At 41.9% G+C, this 19,630-nt stretch overlaps 1 protein-coding gene across 1 annotated transcript in view; it reads left to right on the forward strand.

The window, feature by feature from the left end:
* The window catches only part of BBS9 (Bardet-Biedl syndrome 9), a 546,484-nt gene that overhangs the window by 446,331 nt on the left and 80,523 nt on the right, over positions 1–19,630 (forward strand). Inside the window, exon 21 of the mRNA XM_055119377.1 lies at positions 12,676–12,898. Coding sequence (XP_054975352.1) covers positions 12,676–12,898 — 223 coding nt within the window. The remainder of the gene's footprint in view (positions 1–12,675; positions 12,899–19,630) is intronic.

The following is a 19,630-nucleotide window of genomic DNA, read 5'->3' on the forward strand; positions in this document are numbered from 1 at the left end:
ACATACCTGTATGTTGCTGTCAGAGAGTCTTTGGTCGCCCCAACTAAGAAGTAGGTCAGCGCGTCTTAAATAGTCCAGTTTCTGGGTGGTCCTGAGAGCTCCAAACTAATTAAAGGAAGGAGAGAGAGACTGAAGAATAGGATCTTATACTGCCTTATACTTAAATCAGTGGTCTCATGTATTTCTGGACATAGTCTTCTGGATTTTGTCATTCCTTATTCCTGAGATTGTTAAGAACATAGTGTTGTCAGGACGTGTCAGTGCATTTAGCTTATTCCCATGATTCTTCTCTCATTATAACTTCAGGAGTTTCCCTAGTTCCTTTAAGGGACATTTAGTCCTTTGGGAGCCACAGTCTGATCCCGTAGGTCTTTCCCCCTTATTTGGGGGTGGGTGCTCTGGAGCTATTTGCCGCTCTGTGCTCAAGGGTCACTCCCAGCAGGCATCGCTTGGGTGACTGCACTGCTAAGGGTTGAACCCAGGCCTTGCCCACCGGAAGATGCACTCAGCCTGACGAGCTTTCATCCTGGCCCTCCCTTATGTCTTATGCTGCTGTTATCAGAGTGACTGATCCAAGTGTCCTCCATAACAAGTCCTTGAAATCACCCTTTATAATCCCAACTCTCCGGAGTTAGCTCTGACCATGGCTCTACTTGGGGAACAAAGTCACTCTTGGAGATTGTGTTTTTTTTTCCTTTTTTGGATATCATTTTAGTGGGGTGCTGAAAGCCTTGCTGTGTTTGTTCTCTTCTCAAACTCTGTCCAAACTGGCAGGGATTCTTTTTTTAATGATTTTTTAAAAATATATGTGGTGAAATTTTATTTATTCATCTGTGGATTGTGCAATTAGATAAAGAAGCCAACTTAAATTTTGATTCTGTGAATCAAAATATAAATTTTGATTCTGTTCATTGTGACCATACATTGGTCAAAATGGTCTAACCTAGAACCCAAGAAGCAGATTTTCCATCATCAATTTTTCCAGTCAGTTTTTTCCACAAGTTGCTTCTTAATAGTACATCAGACTAGAAACCTTTTCCTTGAAGCAAACACTAACGTTTAGTAAAAGGGACAGCTAATGTCTTGTCTGAAAACTATGACTATCCAGAAGTTAGTTTCATGATAGTTCAGATGACCCACTGTCTCCTCTCTGAAAGCACTGAGGTCAGGATGGGAGTAGAGGTCAGATGTGAATTTCTCTACACACCTTCCCACACCCACAAAAATCCTTAAAAACGAATCCGTGTAGGTAGGACTGAAGGCTGTGCTTTCTGCATACATTACTGCTCTATTGTCTGTAGACGCCTTCGATTTTCAGCCAGTGATAGACAATGTGCTTGTTGTAACTTAATTGTACTTTTGGTTGAAACCTGAACTCAATTTTTGCAGCTTTTGAATATGATAAAGACAGAGACTGTATGGGTTCAATAGATAATTCAATTTAAGATAAAAAAAAAAGAAACAGAGTTCTTTGTTAGGCAGGGGTGACAAAAATTAAGCTGGTCTTTATAGTACCTAATTAAACTTTTAGTACTTAATTAAAAACTGTTTAATGTAATCTTAAAATTGTAAACATGCTATATAGGATATATAGTTTGGTTTCATTAATTTTTAATGAAATTTTTGGTCCAGAGAGTTATTTTTACTTTCAAAGATAACCAGAACAAGATTTTGAACCTTCTCTAAATGCTTATCTTTTTTTGAAACATATTAAACCTAGATAAATTCTGAAAAAAAATACTTTATCTCCCAAACTATATAATTTGGTTTTGTCTTTGGGTTGACAATGACCCTCTCTTATGTAGTCACTTTTCATATATCTTGGCTGAGTATAATATGCTGTGATGGGAGCTGGAGCAATAGCACAGTGGGTAGGGCCTGTGCCTTTCATGGGGCCAACCTGTGTTCAATCTCCAGTATCCCGTATCATCCCCTGAGCACCACCAGGAGTAATTCCTGAATGCAGAGCAAGGCGTAACCCCTGAGAATCGCCAGGTGTGGCCCCCAAACCAAAGATATACATATAAATATGTAGCAATATATATATATATATATATATCTTGTAGTTCAAAGCAATAATAGCTATAAGACTACACACGTGGTTATAAATACCAGACTTTCTATTGTGAATATTTAGCACCTATCAAGAGGAAATTAATTTTTCTTGATATAGTTTCATTTTTATATAAAATATGTGCAAGTTATTTTATCTTCAAATAGATCACACAAGATAGACTGTTGAAGTGTTTTTTTCTCTTTACCTGAAACCTGACCTATTGTCACCCCCTACCTCTGCCCATGTATTTCCTTAAAGGGGTTTCCTTTATATATATATATATATATATATATATATATATATAAATTATTTATTTTATTGTATCACCATGTGGAAAGTTACAAAGTTCTCAGGCTTATGTTTCAGTTATACAATGCTCAAAAACCTGTCCCTTCACCAGTGCCCATATTCCATCACCAAAAACCCCAGTATATCTCCCACCCCCTGCCCCCTACCCCCGACTGCATAACTGATAATTTCACTTCATTTTCTCTTTACCTTGATTACATTCCATATTTCAACACAAAACTCACTATTGTTGTTGGAGTTTCCCCCCCCCCAAAAAAAAACAGCCTTACTGACAAGGAAGCATTTGATAATTAGTTTTCCATTGCTGAGAATGAAGAGATATGCAGTCGTGGATTTCAGTATTTTAGTAATTTAGCAATTAAGTCCAGGGAGATTTATGTTAGAAATTGCATCATTTCCCTTCCTGGGGCAGTATGGGCAATGGCTGGGACCAAAAGTAGTCTAGCTGGCCTCCGGATCATGGACGATCAGCAGCAAAGTGGCCACACAAAAGTGTGGCCCATGGGTCGAATCTCGGTGGAGCGCAAGACGGTATCGGCCCCAGCCCGAGACTGCCCAAGTGTCTTGCTGTTTCAAGTTCATAACACTTTTTTTTTTTTTTAGCTTTTTGGGTCACACCCAGCGATGCTCAGGGGTTACTCCTGGTTCTGCACTCAGGAATTACTCCTGGCAGTGCTTGGGGGACCATATGGGATGCCGGGGATCGAACCCGGGTCGGCCGCGTGCAAGGCAAACGCCCTACCCGCTGTGCTATCGCTCCGGCCCGCAAGTTCATAACACTTTTTTTTTCTTCCTTCCCACGCCACCAAGTTCATAGCTGCTTAATAGTCCTCATAATATGGCGGATGCCATGCTGCTTCTCCCTGAAAAGGGGAAAAAAACCGAGAAATAAGGATATTTCCCTTCCTCGGCCAGCATGGGGCAATGGTTTAGTTCACAGTCTAGAGACATGGCTGCAATCAGTTGCTGGGACCAAAATTAGTCTAGCTGGCCTCTGGATTGTGGACGATCAGCAGCAAAGCGGCCACACAAAAGTGTGGCTACCCGGGTCGAATCTCAGCGGAGTGTGAGCTGGTATCAGCCCCGGCACATTCAGTAATAAATGTTTGCTACCATGGCATTTTGTGGTTTTTTCTTATACTATTATAGTTAAGGATGTGGTAGTGTTTCTATTATAAACATAAGTTTGCAAGAGGTTATAATTTGTTTCAAATACCGGTTTAAAGATGTTACTTTGCACATTGAATTTCAACAGTCTATTTATACTTTCTGAATTTTGAAAAAGTAGTATATTTCCTTATTCCATATATCTTCTACTTGAGACTTCAGAGTATACTTCCATTCAAATAAGAATGACATGGCAAATGATTATTTCTGTTTTATGGAGGCCTTGGCTACACTTTATAAAGATGCAGTGATTTATCCAAAGTGACACAGTAAAGGAGCATCTGAGGTTAAATCAGAATTCAGAAGCTATCTTCTTCTCAATTTTAATTCTTAGCTGGCAGAATAATACTCTTTATTTATATTTCAGTTCCTTTGATACCCTAGGCAGCTGACTTGAGGAACTTGATCAAACGTTTTGCTTCTTACTCTTCTTGATAAGCTACTTGCTTGTACTGGTAATCTGGCACCACAGAGGCCAATTGACCAGGACTGTTAGAGCAGAAAAGTCAGACACTTCTCAGACTCTCTGGTCTCTATATAATAAAAAGCATAACCCAGTTCTCTTTAATCTGCGGGGGGCATCGAAGAGGTGAGAGCCAAAATTAAAAAAAAAAAACTGGTGTGAGCTATGACAGGGAAATAGAGGCACGTGGGACCAGCAGGGGTGCAGGAGTCACTGCACAGGACGAGAAACAGGGAAGCCGTCTGGAGAGGTAAGCCACTGGAGGAAAGGCAGAGGGCCTCAGCCAACAGGGCCAGTTTCCCTGACGGGATTTTTCAGGAGCAAGGCCACTGGGGCCATTGAAAGATAACCCTTTCTGTGGGAGAGAAAGGGGAATGGTTCAAGTTGGGAGCCCTTACTTGGTTAAAGAAAGCAAGCACACATACAAACAAAACCATTAAATACATACATTCATCCCCAAAACTGACAAGGACTGGAAGGAGTTAGGCCGATAGAAACATTTCACTTTTACTGTTGCTCCTATCACAGCTGTGGTTATTTGACTACATACCGGCTCCAGTATCCTAAAGTCCCTTGTGGGTAAACCTAGGACTTTAAGGGTGAGATTGTGGAGTTGAGAGCTAGAGTCAAGTGGGTTTCTACTGAAGAATTCATGGTTAGTAGTTCCCTCCCTTCCAAACTTTTCATTTTATTTTTTCCCAAATTTATTTTATTTAACCACCGTGAGTTATAAAGTTATTCATAGTTGGCTTTTTGACATATAATGTTGCGTCAGTGATTCTGCCACCAGTATAAACTTCCCTCCACCAGTGTTCCCAGGTTCCCTCTCCTACCACCCCCAACCCTCCGCCCCAGGCTGCCATCTTGACAGACATCGTTTAACTTTGTTTATTAAAGTTTGGGTCTCGTGATGTCAGTGTTGTTGACTCTGTGGCTTGGATATTTAGCTCTGTCATTCCTTAACTCCACTGATGTACTTGAATCCTCTTGACCCCTGTCTCTGTTGCTTCTCATCTATCTCTTCTCCCCTTTCCCTTCACTCTATTTCTTTCCTTCTCTTCCCTGTAATCTGGAGCTAAGGGTAATCGAAGCACCCCCCCCTTTTGAACCACTGCATGTCCTCATCCAGTTCTCTAAATATCACATAGAAGTGACATCAGCCTGTGTTTGTCCTTCTGGTTTACTTCATTCAACATGATATTTTGTAGTTCAATCCATATTGCAGCAAATTGCATGACTTCATAATTCTCTACAGCTGTGTAATATTCCATTGTGTATCTGTCTATATCTCTATCTATCTATCTATCTATCTATCTATCTATCTACATATATCCATCTTCATGATCCCCTAGTTCGTTATTGGACATCTAGGTTGATCCCAGACGTTGGTTATTATACTGCATGAATAATAGGTGCATGTGCGCTTTCTGTCCCAGGGGTAGATAACCAGGGAGGTCAATTTTACCTTTCCTGAGGAATCTCCCAAACTAGTTTCCATAGGAAATGAACCAGACAACACTCCCAACAGCAAGGATGAGAGTTCCTTTTCACCACATCACCACTAGCACAGACTGTTTTCATTATTTTTGGTGTACGATCATCACTGATGTGAGATAGTATCTCATTGTGGCTTTGATTTAGAGTTCCCTAATAAATGACGGTGAGCATTTTTTCATGTGCCTGTGGGCTATCAGTTTGTCTTCCTCATTTTCCCAAAGTAAAGTTTTCTCATTGACAATTAGAAGAAGCAAAATATTAGTTTGACATTTCATTTTAAAGGACAAAAGTTTGGTTGTGGTGTGTGTGTATGTGTATACATGTGTGTGTGAGAGAGAGAGAGACAGAGAGAAAGAGAGAGAATGTTGAAACATTAAAACTGAGTAGTATACTTACAAATTTAAGAACTGAAACTAAAAGTAGTGGATTCAAACACCAAAACTGTGGTTAAAGTAACTTATCTTTTTTGGGGGGAGAGGCACACCCAACAGTGTTCAGAGTTTACTTTGGCTCTGCACTCAAGGGTAACTTGACAACGTCTGGTGGGCCATATGGGATGCTGGGATTGAATCTGGGTCAGCTGCATGCAAGGCGTGCACACTACCTCTTATACTATCACTTGGTCCCCAAAAAACTTTCTTTAAAGTTCTTCTCATTTTTCTAAAATGAGTCAACTCCCACATAGATCTGTCATATATTTCATCAGGTAGGTATGAAACATGTTTGATCAGTGAATGATAACATTTGCTTTCTAATAAGTACACTCTTATTTCAAGGTTTTTTTCCCCATCATAAATATCACTTTTTTATTAGTATAATTGAATTTATATAGCAGTTCAGGCCTTAGAAATAATAACCCTTATTTTAGTAGCAATCTTGCTGTGAAGTATTGGCATTATGCCTCATTATATTAAAAAAATATCCATGCAAAATACCTAAACATGACATGGTTTTGACTTGATCTGTAAGTTGGCAATTGGATAGGAAATTCTGTAGAACCTTTATATTAACTAAGTACCATATCAACTTAAATTATCTTGTATGCTACTGTAGCCTACTTGGGGAAAAAGTTAGTTAAAATAATAGGAACTCTGGTGCAGAAATAACACACAAATGCCAAATTATATACAAAGAATCTTTCCTATGTGTACTTTACAGGTCTTCACTAGTGACACAAAGCAACTTTAAAATATGCCTTCTCCAATGACAAGTCATTTGGTCTTAATTTACTTTTCCCACTCTTGTTGAGATACAATTACATTTTAGTTCTTTTTTTAGTTATGATTTTGATCACTGTATCTCTGGACAGTTATATTCTTTTTTTAAAAAATTTTTTTATTGAGTCACCATGTGGAACGTTACAAAGTTTTCAGGTTTAAGTCTCAGTTATACAATGCTCGAACACCCATCCCTTCACCAGTGCACATATTCCACCACCAAGAATCCCAGTATAGCTCCACCCCACACCCCCCACCCTAAACCCCCCTGCCTGTGTAACTAATAAATTTCACTTTACTTTCACTTTGATTGCATTCAATATTTCAACAAAACTCACTATTATTGTTTGGAGAGTCTCTCCCCTAAAGTCAGACCTGCTGAAAAGGAAGCATTAGATAATTTGTTTTCCATTGCTGAGAATGAAGAGGTATGAGGTCAAGTGACCACACTTAGCGGCCTCTCGGTTTTGGGTTTCTGTATTTTAGTATTTTAGTAACTAAGTCCAGAGAGATATCTGCCAGAAGTTGCATCATTGCCAACTTGTACTTCTCAGTTACATTATATTCCACATAAGAGTGCTATCTTTCTATGTCTGTCTCTTTCTTTCTGACTCATTTCACTCAACATGATACTTTCCATGTTGATCCCTATAGGGATACCCTTGTCATTCTTCAAAGAAATGGAGCAAGCGCTCCTAAAATTCATATGGAACAATAAGCCCCCACGAATAGCTAAAGCAATTCTTGGGAAAAAGAAAATGGGAGGAATCAACCTCCCCAACTTCCAACTCTACTACAAAGCGGTAGTCTTTAAAACAGCTTGGTACTGGAACAAAGGCAGAGCGGCAGACCAATGGAACAGGGTTGAATACTCTGACACATCCCCCCAAATATATGACCAGCTAATCTTTGATAAGGGAGCAAGAAAGGTGAAGTGGAGCAAGGAAAGCATGTTTAACAATTTGTGCTGGCAAAACTGGACGGCTACATGCAAAAAAATGGGCTTAGACCTCCACCTATCACCATGTACAAAAGTCAGATCAAAATGGATTAAAGACCTCAACATCAGACCAGAATCCCTAAGGTACATTGAAGACAAGGTCAGCAAAACCCTCCACGACATTGAAGCCAAAGGTATCTTCAAAGCTGACACGCCACTGGCCAAGCAAGTGAAAACAGAGATAAATAAATGGGACTATCTCAAACTAAGAAGCTTCTGCACCTCAAGAGAAACAGTGACCAAAGTACAAAGACAATCTACAGAATGGGAAAGGATATTTATGCAGTACCCATTCAATAAACGGTTGATAACAAGGTTATACAATGCACTAGTTGAACTCCACAAGAAGAAAACTGCCAACCCGATCAAAAAATGGGGTGATGAAATGAACAGAAACTTTCCAAAAGAAGAAATCCGAATGGCTGAGAGGCACAGGAGAAAATGTTCAACATCACTAATCATCAGGGAGATGCAGATCAAAACAACCATGAGATATCATCTCACACCACAGAGACTGGCCCACATCCCAAAAAACAAAAACAACTGTTGTTGTCATGGATGCAGGGAGAAAGGGACTCTTCTTCACTGCTGGTGGGAATGCCGACTGGTTCAGCCCTTTTGGAAAACAATATGGACGATTCTCAAAAAATTAGAAATTGAGCTTCCATTTGACCCAGCAATACCACTCCTGGGAATATATCCCAGAGAGGCAAAAAAGGTATAGTAGAGATGGCATCTGTATTTCTATGTTCATTGTAGCACTGTTTACAATAGCCAGAATCTGGAAAAAACCAGAGTGCCCCAAACAGATGACTGGTTAAAGAAACTATGGTACATCTACACAATGGAATACTATGTAGCTGTCAGAAAACATGAAGTCATGAAATTTGCATATAAATGGACAGTTGTATTCTTTAGTTATTTAGTTATTTATTCTGTTGGAGTCACACCTGGTCATGCTCAGGGCTTACTCCTGGCTCTGTTCTCAGAGATCACCCTGGTGGTGCTCAGGGGACCCTCTGGAGTGCCATGGATCAAACCTGAGTCATCTGTGTGCATGACGAGCACCGTCCCCGCTGTCCTGTCTCTCCAGCCCCAGTTGCTTGGAATTTCTAACTAGAGCCTCAGTTTCTTCAGATGGACAACATCAGGGATTGGCTCAAAGAGCTGAAGCACATGCTGTATAAGTGGGATGCCTGGGCTTGATCCTCGGCACTGCAAGTTCCCCTGAGCACGTCCAGCAGCAGTCCCTGACACTGAGTAGCCCCGAGCACTGTGGGCATAATCCTTTTTAAAATGGGGACAATACCATTGTGTATGGGCTGGAGCGATAACACAGAGTGTAGGGCGTTTGCCTTACATATGGCCGATCCAAGTTCAATTCTTCCATTCCTCTCAGAGAGCTCGGCAAGCTACATGTAGCGTATTCAATATGCCAAACAGAGTAACAACAAGTCTCACAATGGAGACATTACTGGTGCCTGCTTGAGCAAATTGATGAACAATGGGACGACAGTGCTACAGTGCTACAGTTTTCTAGTGGATATCTATGAAATCTGAATTTTAGTGGTTCTGCTGCTGGTGGTGGTAGTGTAATGATGGTGGTGGTGGTGGTGGTAGTGAAGGGTGTGTGTGTGTGTGTGTGTGTGTGTGTGTGTGTGTGTGTGTGTGTGTGTGTGCATGTGCATGTGTGTGTGTGTCCCAAAGATCTTTTTAAAGAGCAGTTTTAGGTTTATGTACAAATTGAGCAAGAACTACAGCAAGTTCCTGTCTGTTGTCTGTCTCTTTGCCCTCCTTTCTCCCTGTCACTAACATCTTACGTTAGTGAAATTTCTTTGTTCACACTAGTGAGCCAAAGCAGATACATTATTATTAACCAAAGTCCTTGATTTACATTTGAGATTTATTCTTATGTCCATAGTTCCATGGGTTTTGACAAAGGCAGCCACCATTACATTATTATACAGAATAGATTCACTATCCCCCCAGCCCCCGTGCTCCAGCCATCCAGCCCTTACTCTCAAGGAAGAGTTCTTGAGCCCCTGATTCAGGCCTGCCTCTACAGTTTGGCCCTGTCCAGATGTGCCACAAACTACAGTGACATGTGATGTAACCTCCTGTATTGGCTTCTGTCCTTCTGTCCTTCTGTGTCCTCACCGGGCTTGATAGCGGCTTTCTCTTTTTCTCCAATAAAATGCCATGGCTTGGATGTACCACAGTTATTTCTCAGCTCATCTGCTGTGGGGCAGACAGTTGCTGCAGTTTTGTTATTATAACTGTTATTACACATCTGTGTGCAGGTTTTTGAGTAGATGAGTTTTTTTTAACACTTTCAGACAAATAGTAAAGAGCACCATTGCTAGATCATAGGCTATGAATAGTTTAACTGAATGAGAAATTGCCAGATTTTCTTTCAGAGTGACTCGGAAGTTCAGGGCTGGAGAGATGGTGCAGTGGATAGGGCAGTCGATAGGGCACCTGCTTTGCCTGTAAACAAAGTGACTGTTGTTTGATATTCCCACCAGCAACGACAGAAAACCCCTTGTGCTCCTCATAGTCACCAGTATTCCTTGCTTAATGTTTGTGGTTTCAGCCAGTCCAATAGGTGCACAGCAGGGAACTCATTTCCGTGTTATGTGCAGTTCCCTGGTAGCCTTGGATGTGGGGCATAAACTTGTCTTGCAGTTTCAGCTCTGGGTTAATTCCAGGTGAGTTGATGCTTTCTGCAGGAAGGCTATTCTGCCTACTGTATTATATCAGGAGACCTTCTTTGTAAAACACCATTCCAATATTCAGTCTCTGGAAACTGCGCCCACGGATCTGTGGTGTTGTGAGATTTACTCACGGGTGCCAATCGAGTTGGACAGTTCTGCTCAGACTTCAGTTGCTTTGCAGTTGCTTTGTGTTGTCCTGTACTTCCAGCCCCTGCCAGGGGTCCTCGGGTTCAGTTTGGGATTCTCTTCTTCCCTGTGTAAACTTTTAAGTGTGTAAAATTGGAGAGTATTCAAAGCTAAGTGGTCAGAATGAAGAGAAAACTTGAAACCGTGTTTATACAAGGAAGAGCTGGAGGAACAGTGGATGTTTATTCTGGAGGAGAAGGTTACAGAAATGCTGTCTTCTCAGATCTGCAAGGCTGTCATACAGAAGAAAGATTTGATTGATTTTGCATGGCTCGGGGTGGTGGTAGGCAGAGGAGGGACCAAGGAGGAAAGCACTGGATGACTTTCTGCTGGTAATGCCTGTGCCTGAAAGGAGAGACCTGCGAACTAGCCACCTTGAGATTGGAGGTAGCCATGACCAACCCAGTAAACAGTTGCTCTTATGTTAGAGGCCTGAGGAAACTCCAGAAGATCACTCCCAACCTCAAGGGATGATTCTGTATCTCTCTGTATAGCAAAGGCATTTTTCTGCACCACCACTCCCTGCTTACCAAGCACAAGTGCTAGGGGTAGAAACAGTGACCATTAGTGCAGGGCAAGATGTGCTGTGAGGGAACAGGGTGCATGAGGTCTCAGAGTTCCAGAAAATATCCACAAATTTAATCCATAAGTGATGGGTCTGAATATGAGCTGAATCATATGTGGGCATTACCGGCATATGCACTGGAAGAGCACGTGTGTGTGGAGGCCTGGGTGAAAATATGGGCGAAGGTGGGTCGGGAGAGAGCAAAATGGAGCAAGAGATGGGCAAAGTGTACCTTCTGTTGTAAACTGGGTGGTATACTTTAGCAATTGAAGTGTCAGAGTAACCTGATCCTGATTGCATATCTGGCAGGAGGTGCAATCAATAAAGTTGGGATGGAGTGGTGCTAACTGCCAAGTCTCCTGAAACTCCTTCTCCCGGAGTCTGCAGTTTCTCACCTCTTCTCTGCAGTAGTCAATGAGAACCAATTCCTTTGTTGTCCCCATTCCTATCTTACGAGAGTTCTAAGCACACACGTCTAGGTCCTCATTGTCTCTGAGTGCAACGGACACATGGACAATAACATTATTGTTGTTATATAACATAGAAGCAGCATTTCTGTGTGTACATATGAAACAGACCTCATTAGCACATACACAATCTGCTGCTCAGCATCTCCATATGCCCCCGAAATTTAGCCAGTCATCTCGGAGGCTCCTCGGAAATGTCCGTGCTAGCTCGTTAACAGACTCCACCAGCTTCTCGTTCTCTTATGGCCTAAGGGATGTGTCACTTGGTCCCGGTGGTCCTGCTGGCCCTAGTGCTTCCAGCAGCAATGACAGGACCCCTGCCCATTAAATTGGGAGCCTCGCACTGCTAAGCTGTCACTGCACTTCTTGGTCCTTGCTGCACACCGCCAACAGGTGTGGGCGTAAATGGCCCAACTCTTTACTTAGGTCACTTTTTATTTTCTCCTGGGCAGAGGTCACATTATTTTGTCCCCTGGAACTGGGACATTATCTAGTCATGTGTCTTACAGGATGACTCTTAAGAGCTACTCAGCCAGTTTCTCCCTGCACACCTAACAGCTGTGTGGCCAGTCGTTATGAGACACTCTCCCCAGAAAACAGGTCCTCCTTGCCCTGGCCAGCTCTTTTTCAGCAGACTGATGAGGCAAAAAGCAGGTTCAGTTCACCTTGCATCATGAACTGACCTGCATCTGAGAAAATAACTGTTGCTATTTTGTTGCTTATGACTGGCAACAGGACTGCTTCTATATACCGCCTCATTTATTCACTCCAACCCTTGGAGGTACAAACGATTCCCGTTTTTATAGGCAAGGCTGATACTAAAAGGAATTACATACCTTGCTCAAGGTCAAACAGCTGACAGGATGAAATTCAGAACCAGACTCATCTGGAATGTTCCAGATGTCAGACCCTTCCTGAATCCCCCACACTTAGACATAAATACTCATAAGCTGTATAATTTTATTGATGAACAGTTGATACTGACTTGGCTCACTTGTCATCTGTTCAAATTAAATATTGGTTTTCACGTCTAGGGATGGGAAGAAACAGTGGACGCTGCCATTTCTCACCTTTTGAAAACCTGCCTGTCGAAGAGCTCAAAGGAGCAGGCTCTGAACCTCAGCAGCCAGCTGGGCACCCCCAAAGACACCGCCCGGCTAAAGAAACACATCACCTTGCTCTGTGATAGGTTGGCCAAAGGTGGGCGCCTCTGTCTCAGTGCCGACGCCGCTGCTCCACAGACGATGGTCATGCCAGGTAAGAGCCCCTGCACTCCCTAGGCACAACTCTCCTTCCCCCAGATTAAAGGAATGTGCCTGTGGTTGCATTTGGGGTTTACATTTCATATTAAAGTGATGATAGCCAAGAAAATTGCTTTCACGTTTCCCCTCAGATATCCCGGGGTAACCACTTGGATAAATATTCTTGGGGTATGTGCTTGCTAGACATTTCTAGAATGGTATGTCTTTTTTCTTTTCCCTCCTTCCCTCTGCTTTTAAGTATATGATCCATTTTGTTTTTTCTTCTAACCAATAAAAATGGATTCACGAATAAAACTTTTTAAAGAAAAGTTGTACTGAATGTGATCTCACGATACCATATTTCACAAATGTAAATAGCATCATGCAAGCAGCTAATATGATCCAGATGATTCCTATCTCTTCTGCTCTTTGCTCGCATTGTGGTCTTCAGAATAAGAGGAAGAGACCAAGAGAAGATCAGGAGAGGAGATGTCAGCAGGCTTCAGAATTGAGATCCTGCTTGCACCTTCAGGACAAATAGTCCCTACTTGGCAACACCTGAGCAGTGTGAGGCATTCCTGGCCTCACACTGACCATTTCTCCTTGTGCCAGAGTCAGGATATGCAGTAGATGAAGGTGTGAAAATCAGCCCTCGTTGCGTTTCTTTGCTCTTTATTTGGGGCCAAAGCATGGGAAGTGAGGTGGTATTCTCTCTTTTTTTCTCTCCTGTCTTTGAACCTCTCATGCTGATGCTCTTTCTGTTGCTCCCATTCCCCTCTCAATCAGCCTTCCTAGAAGTGAAAAGGAATGGAAGCAAAAACTTTTAAAAAGTTAACCAGAGAGACAGCCTGCCGTAATCTAATAAGCACAGACTCTGGAGACAGACAGATCAATTCTTGGGGCCTGCCTTTATCCTGTACTGCATATCTGACCTTGGGAATATTACTTCCCAATTTTCTTTTGAAAGTGTGTAAATAATGTTCCCTTGTTCTAAGGTCTGTAGATGTCTGTAAAGCACCTAGAGAAAAAACTGCTTGGAAGAGAGGTACACCCAAAGCATTCAAATATAATTACCACTCTCTAGTTGTGTGTCTAAATTAGTTTCTAAATGTTTATGGGAAAATAGCTAGTTTGGGATCATGGTTCTTTCTTGTAATGTTTAAATTTTTTTTTAAAGTCAGTCATACTCGCAAAGAACCTGTCTGAATTGCAAGAGAATATTTCTAACACACCATTTTGTAATAGAAATTCCCTTCCTACATAATAACATTTCTATATGTTTTATATTGTTCGTCCTAAATTTGGTCCTCTTCATCTTGTCCTTGTTAACACCTCTGTACTGAATCCTTCAGCTTGTACTTGTCAATTTTCTGACAGATCCACTGTTGCAGGATTCTATTTCTAAAGAATAAATATTTAGGTGTAATGAGATGGCAAAGGAAAAACATTCACTGTAATTCACTCTCAGTATGGACTCTTTTCTTCCTGCTTGCCAGTTGGAAAAACGAAGGAGACTTGAGGGAGGATCAGCACGTGAGAAGGGAGTTTGAAAGGAGGCTGAAAGCCCCACTACTGGCTGTTCTGTCTGTCATTCACACCCAGCAGCGCCGTCTCCTGGTCCACACCTCTCTGTTGTCTCAGCTTTGGAAACAGCTGCTCGTGTTGAGAAGCTGTGCTGTGAGCGAAGACCTGGCCTGCTGGTGTGAAGAAACACTCACTTGGTCACATCTTTAGTAGCACTGGGCTGTGTGGACCACTGTCATCCCGTTACTTGTCGATTTGCTCGAGCAGGCACTAGTAACATCTCCATTGTGAGACTTGTTGTTACTGTTTTGGCATATCGAGTACACCATGGGTAGCTTGCCAGGCTCTGCCATGCGGGCGAGATACTCTCAGTGACTTGCTGGGCTCTCCGAGAGGGGCAAAGGAATCGAACCCAGGTCGGCCATGTGCAAGCAAATGCCCTACCCGCTGTGCTATCACTCCTTCATCTTTAGTACCTAGTTTAAATAGTTAGAGTTGAAAGCTAGATGTGAGGGCTGTGTCTGTCTAAACCAAGATGCAAGAAATCTAAGTGTATGGAAAGAAGAGGAGGCACAGGCATGGTGGAGAGCAGGAAGGGAAGAAGGAATGAAGGAAGATGGAAACCCGGTTCCCACCCTGACTCTGAGTCAGTTTCCACTTATGCTTGCTGAACTGTGCTCAGGGCTCTGGGCAGGTGGTGACTGTTCCTTTTGGGCATGCCTGGCAGCAGAGTCCCTGGCCCTTCCGATGACCCGCTTTGTCAATCTGGTCGCATGACTCTCCCTCCCACTTGCCATGATCTAATCATGAGGCTGATTTTGTCTCTTAAAAAGTAGATTTATGGCTTACAATACTATTAATAGTGCTTTTTTCTCATGTTCGTAATTCCAACCCACACCCATCACCAGTGTTCTCATCTCCCTCCCTCAAGACCCACAGCACCCCCTCTCTCCCTCACCCCACTAAATTGTGTACATTGGTTCTCTTGTTTTGTTGCTTGTGGCTCTTTGCTGCTCCCTTGCTATGCATCTTGAAGTCCCACTTGTGAGAGGGATTGTTCTGTATCTGCCCCTTTCCTTCTGACCGGCCTCACTCAGCAGGAGACCCTTTCATTCTACCCAGGTTGCTGCAAATGGCATGATTTTGTTCTTTCTTGGAGCTGCATTATCCATTGTGTATTTGTACATTTTCTTGATCCATTCCTCCACGGTTGGGCATTTGGGCTATTTCCATATCTTGGCTATTGTACCAAGAGCGGCACTGAACATCGGTGTGCTTCTATCTCCAAGGAAAAAATACATTCATCTGAAAGGACACGTGCTGATTTTTTTAAGCTGTTGAATCTGTGCTCTTCGTAATTTAACTCACTTCATAATTGCCTATACTATTCCTTCCCAGAGCTTGACTTCTTTTAATAAACATACTCAGTGATTTGATATTTGGAGGGTAGAAGAAATATGTAGAATTACTGCTACTTTAAAAATAGAGAGCTGAGATCAGAAGGGGCCACCTGCCCTGCCCAGAGACACCTGGTAGCCGAAAGGGTGACTCCAGTCTGAATCTCCCAAGGTCACCCAGGCCACAAAGGAGCAGCTACATTTCTAGCCAGAGCTTCCCCTGGGTGCCATTCTGCAGCCACCACTCCTTCCATTTAAGTAGGACTAGCGGCGTGTGACAGCAGGGCAAAAAATAGTCTCTAGTGGCCTCTTTCCCTTACTGGGAGAAATCATAGAAAAGTTTGTCTTTTATTCATTTTGTGCCTGATGTTTATTATCTCCTAAGCTGACACAATACCACTTTAAAGAGGCATTAAGAAATAGTGTTTGGGGGCTGGAGCAATAGCACAGCGGGTAGGGTGTTTGCCTTGCAGTTGGCCAACCCTGGTTCGATTCCCAGCATCCCATGTGGTCCCCTGAGTACCGCCAGAAGTAAATCCTGAGCGCTGAGCTAGGAATAACCCCTGAGCATTGCCGGGTGTGACTCAAAAGAGAAAAAGGAAACAGTGTTTGTTCTTTCTGCTTCATGCCACAAATGGTGCCATTGATGGTCGTCTCAGGATAGGCAGAGGTGAAAAGGCATCCCAGGAAGATGACTGAACCCACAGCAGTCGAGTGGTTTTCACAGACACGACCTTCCCGCACACGCTGGCAGGAACCTGGAAATCATCTGGTTCACCCCCTCTCTCCCTCCTAGCTGAGGTAACTGAGACCCTGAAGATGGAGGAACTTGGAGGTTGGTATTAAAAGGCAGGCGTGTTTGATTTTACCATGCTCCTTATTAAAATGCAGATGGATAAACATCTCAGAATAAGAAACCCTTGGTCTTTTCTATCCTACGACTTTATGAGCTGGACACCGTGGATGTGCCCTTTCTTTTGCGCCAGTAAAGGGCACGATGACACCATGCTCCCTGGCTTCCAGACCTTGAAAGTCCTTCCCACTGAATCACCTCATGGGTTTCTTCTGCTCCCGTGTCTCCTGCTCTTACTGTAGGAGACTTCTGCTACAGAAGCCGTCGTGATGTAGCCCACTTTCCCCAAGTGAGTCTGCGTGCAGGACCATGGAACTTCAGCGTTTCTCTTTATAGCTCTGTTATTCTCGTCTTTCTGCTGGGGAATGTTGCGTGTAAGGAATCCATGTTCATTTGATGTCTGTTTTCTAATCCCAGTTGTCTGGGTTCTCCTTAGAGCAAGACTTGCAGAGGGCCACCAAGGTAGAGCTGTTTTTTTCGATTTTTTCAATGTGAATGCTTTTTTTCTGGTCTATCTGCTTTTTCATACATTTTGGTTGCTTGCTTCCTTTCTGCCAGTGTTGCAGTCTGCAGGATTTTCCTGAGGCTGCCAGAGGCTTCCTTTTATGACCTCAAAGTCTAGAACAATCTTTCCTGTGGCCCTTAATTAATGCTAAGCATGGACTCTGACAAAAACATGCAAAATTTAATTCATATGTGGGTGGACCTACCCCATGATATTGGATATTAGTTGCTGTAAATCTCCTCAGAACTGAAACTTTTATCACTTCTTTGTGAACTTTATGTCCTATGGACTTTAAACTTCGGGTCATCTAAGACATATTTTGCCCACCTAGTGGAATTGGTTGAGAGCCCATCAGAGGGACACTTGGGGGGCAAATAGTGTGAGCCCCATAGCAGGGCTGGCAGAGTAAGCTGAGCTTAAAAAAAAAACAAACTAGTGACTGTCCACACCGGCCAACTGCCTCTGCTGAAATAGGCTCTTCTATGAGCAGATTAGTCAGACGCTGCAGTGAGCCATCACTTCAGCTGTGTTTTCTTTGGCAATTATCAGAATCCTTGGCCAAAAGGAAGCCAAAAGTGGGTAAGAAAAGGAAGCAAAGAAGAGAAATAAGATGAACCTTTTCACAGATATGGGTCAGAAAAAAAATTGTAATGTGGTATGGACCACCCAGGAGTTAATATTATGTTCCTCTTACTTTATTAAGTCAGTAGGGTCTAATCAGAATAAGGGATTTGTGCTATCTTTCTGGTCGTTAATTTAAAGCTCCCACTTTTTAGCACTCTAAACCCGAGTTCTCATCTCTTCTCCTTAAGGGCTTGGTGCTGTTTGGAGGCTACTTCCCATTTCAGGAAAATCTAAATTTAGCTCTCAGAGGTTTTACTTAGATTCTTGATAAGACCTTTGGCACTAACTTTCAAATAACCAGTGTGACTTTGCTATTTGTTTTATACTTCATTGAAGTTTTGTAAGTTTGAGGTCTTTCTTTAAGGAAATTTAGACAAATTCAGTATAGGAAGGACCACGGGGAAAAGAAAAAAAAAATTTTTTTTAAACCTCGCATCCACCTTTTAGGACTATTAATCTGTTCCCTGTATCTATAATCTTTTCCTTTTTTTTAAAATCTGGTTCTGGTCTTCTTTATTTCATTGATTTATCATTAGACTATGACAGTATAGGATTAAGGGATATAGTTTAACATCTCTATAAAAATTTTATGTATAGTGTGTGGTGAGAGTATATGTTGCTTTCCTCTGCCTATTTTACTTAATATTCCCAGGATCCATCTATGTTGTAAATGACAAAATTTTATTCTTTTTATGGCTGTATAATATTTCCTTATATGTACATAAGTACACACATATATCACTTCTCTTTATTCACTCATCTACTGAGGAGCGTGTAAGATTGTTTCCATGTCTTGATTTCTTGTGATAATGGTTAGTTATGATTTTGCAGTTAAAAGGATATACATTTGTTCTGACCATGTTGTTTCTCCTTTTCTTCAAATAAATACCCAGGAGCGGAATTGTTAGTGTTCTTTTTAGTTTTTTTTGTTAGGTTTTATAATACATATATTTTATATATTTTTTATATATTTATATAAGATATAAAATATAAATACAGTTATATGTTAGTACTGCATTTAATGTTTTAAGGAACCATCATAGTGTTTCCCATTGCATGGTGCCAGTTTGCATTTTTGCTAGCAGAGCCTGGGGGCCCCTTTTCACAATATACCCACCAACTATTGGTTTTTCTGGTCGCTGAATTCTCACAGGTGGGAGGTAACACCCATTTGATGTTCATTTCCTTGATGGTGAATGATATTCGGCATTCACAGTGTTGAACAGTGACTGGATCAGGAAGGAAATCAAGGAAGAAATCAAGAGATACCTCGAAACAAACGAGAATGAAGGCACCAGCTACCAAAACCTATGGGACGCAGCTAAAGCTGTGTTAAAGGGAATATTTATAGCTCTACAAGCATTCCTTAGGAAGAAAGAAAGGGCCTACACAGATAGCTTGACTTCACAGCTCAAGGCCTTAGAAAAGAACCAGAAAAAGGAACCCAAATCAGACCGAAGGAAAGAAATAATGAAAATTAGAGCAGAAATTAATGACATGGAAACCCAGAAAACAATTCGAAAGGTCAATGAAACCAAGAGCTGGTTCTTTGAGAAAATAAACAAGATCGATAAACCACTAGCAAGACTCACAAAGAAAGAGAGAGAGAGAACCCTAATAAACCGAATCGGGAATGAAAAAGGGGACATCACAACAGAAACCAATGAAATTCAAGAGATTGTCAGAGAATACTTCGAAAGTCTGTATGCCACGAAACATGAGAACCTAAAAGAAATGGATGAATTCCTTGATTCCTACAATCTCCCAAGACTGAACCAAGAAGACTTGGAATACCTGAATAAACCCATTAATATCAAGGAAATTGAAATTGTAATAAAAAATCTC

The sequence above is a fragment of the Sorex araneus genome, chromosome 1, assembly GCF_027595985.1.
Source record: "Sorex araneus isolate mSorAra2 chromosome 1, mSorAra2.pri, whole genome shotgun sequence".
NCBI classification, from domain to species: domain Eukaryota; kingdom Metazoa; phylum Chordata; class Mammalia; order Eulipotyphla; family Soricidae; genus Sorex; species Sorex araneus.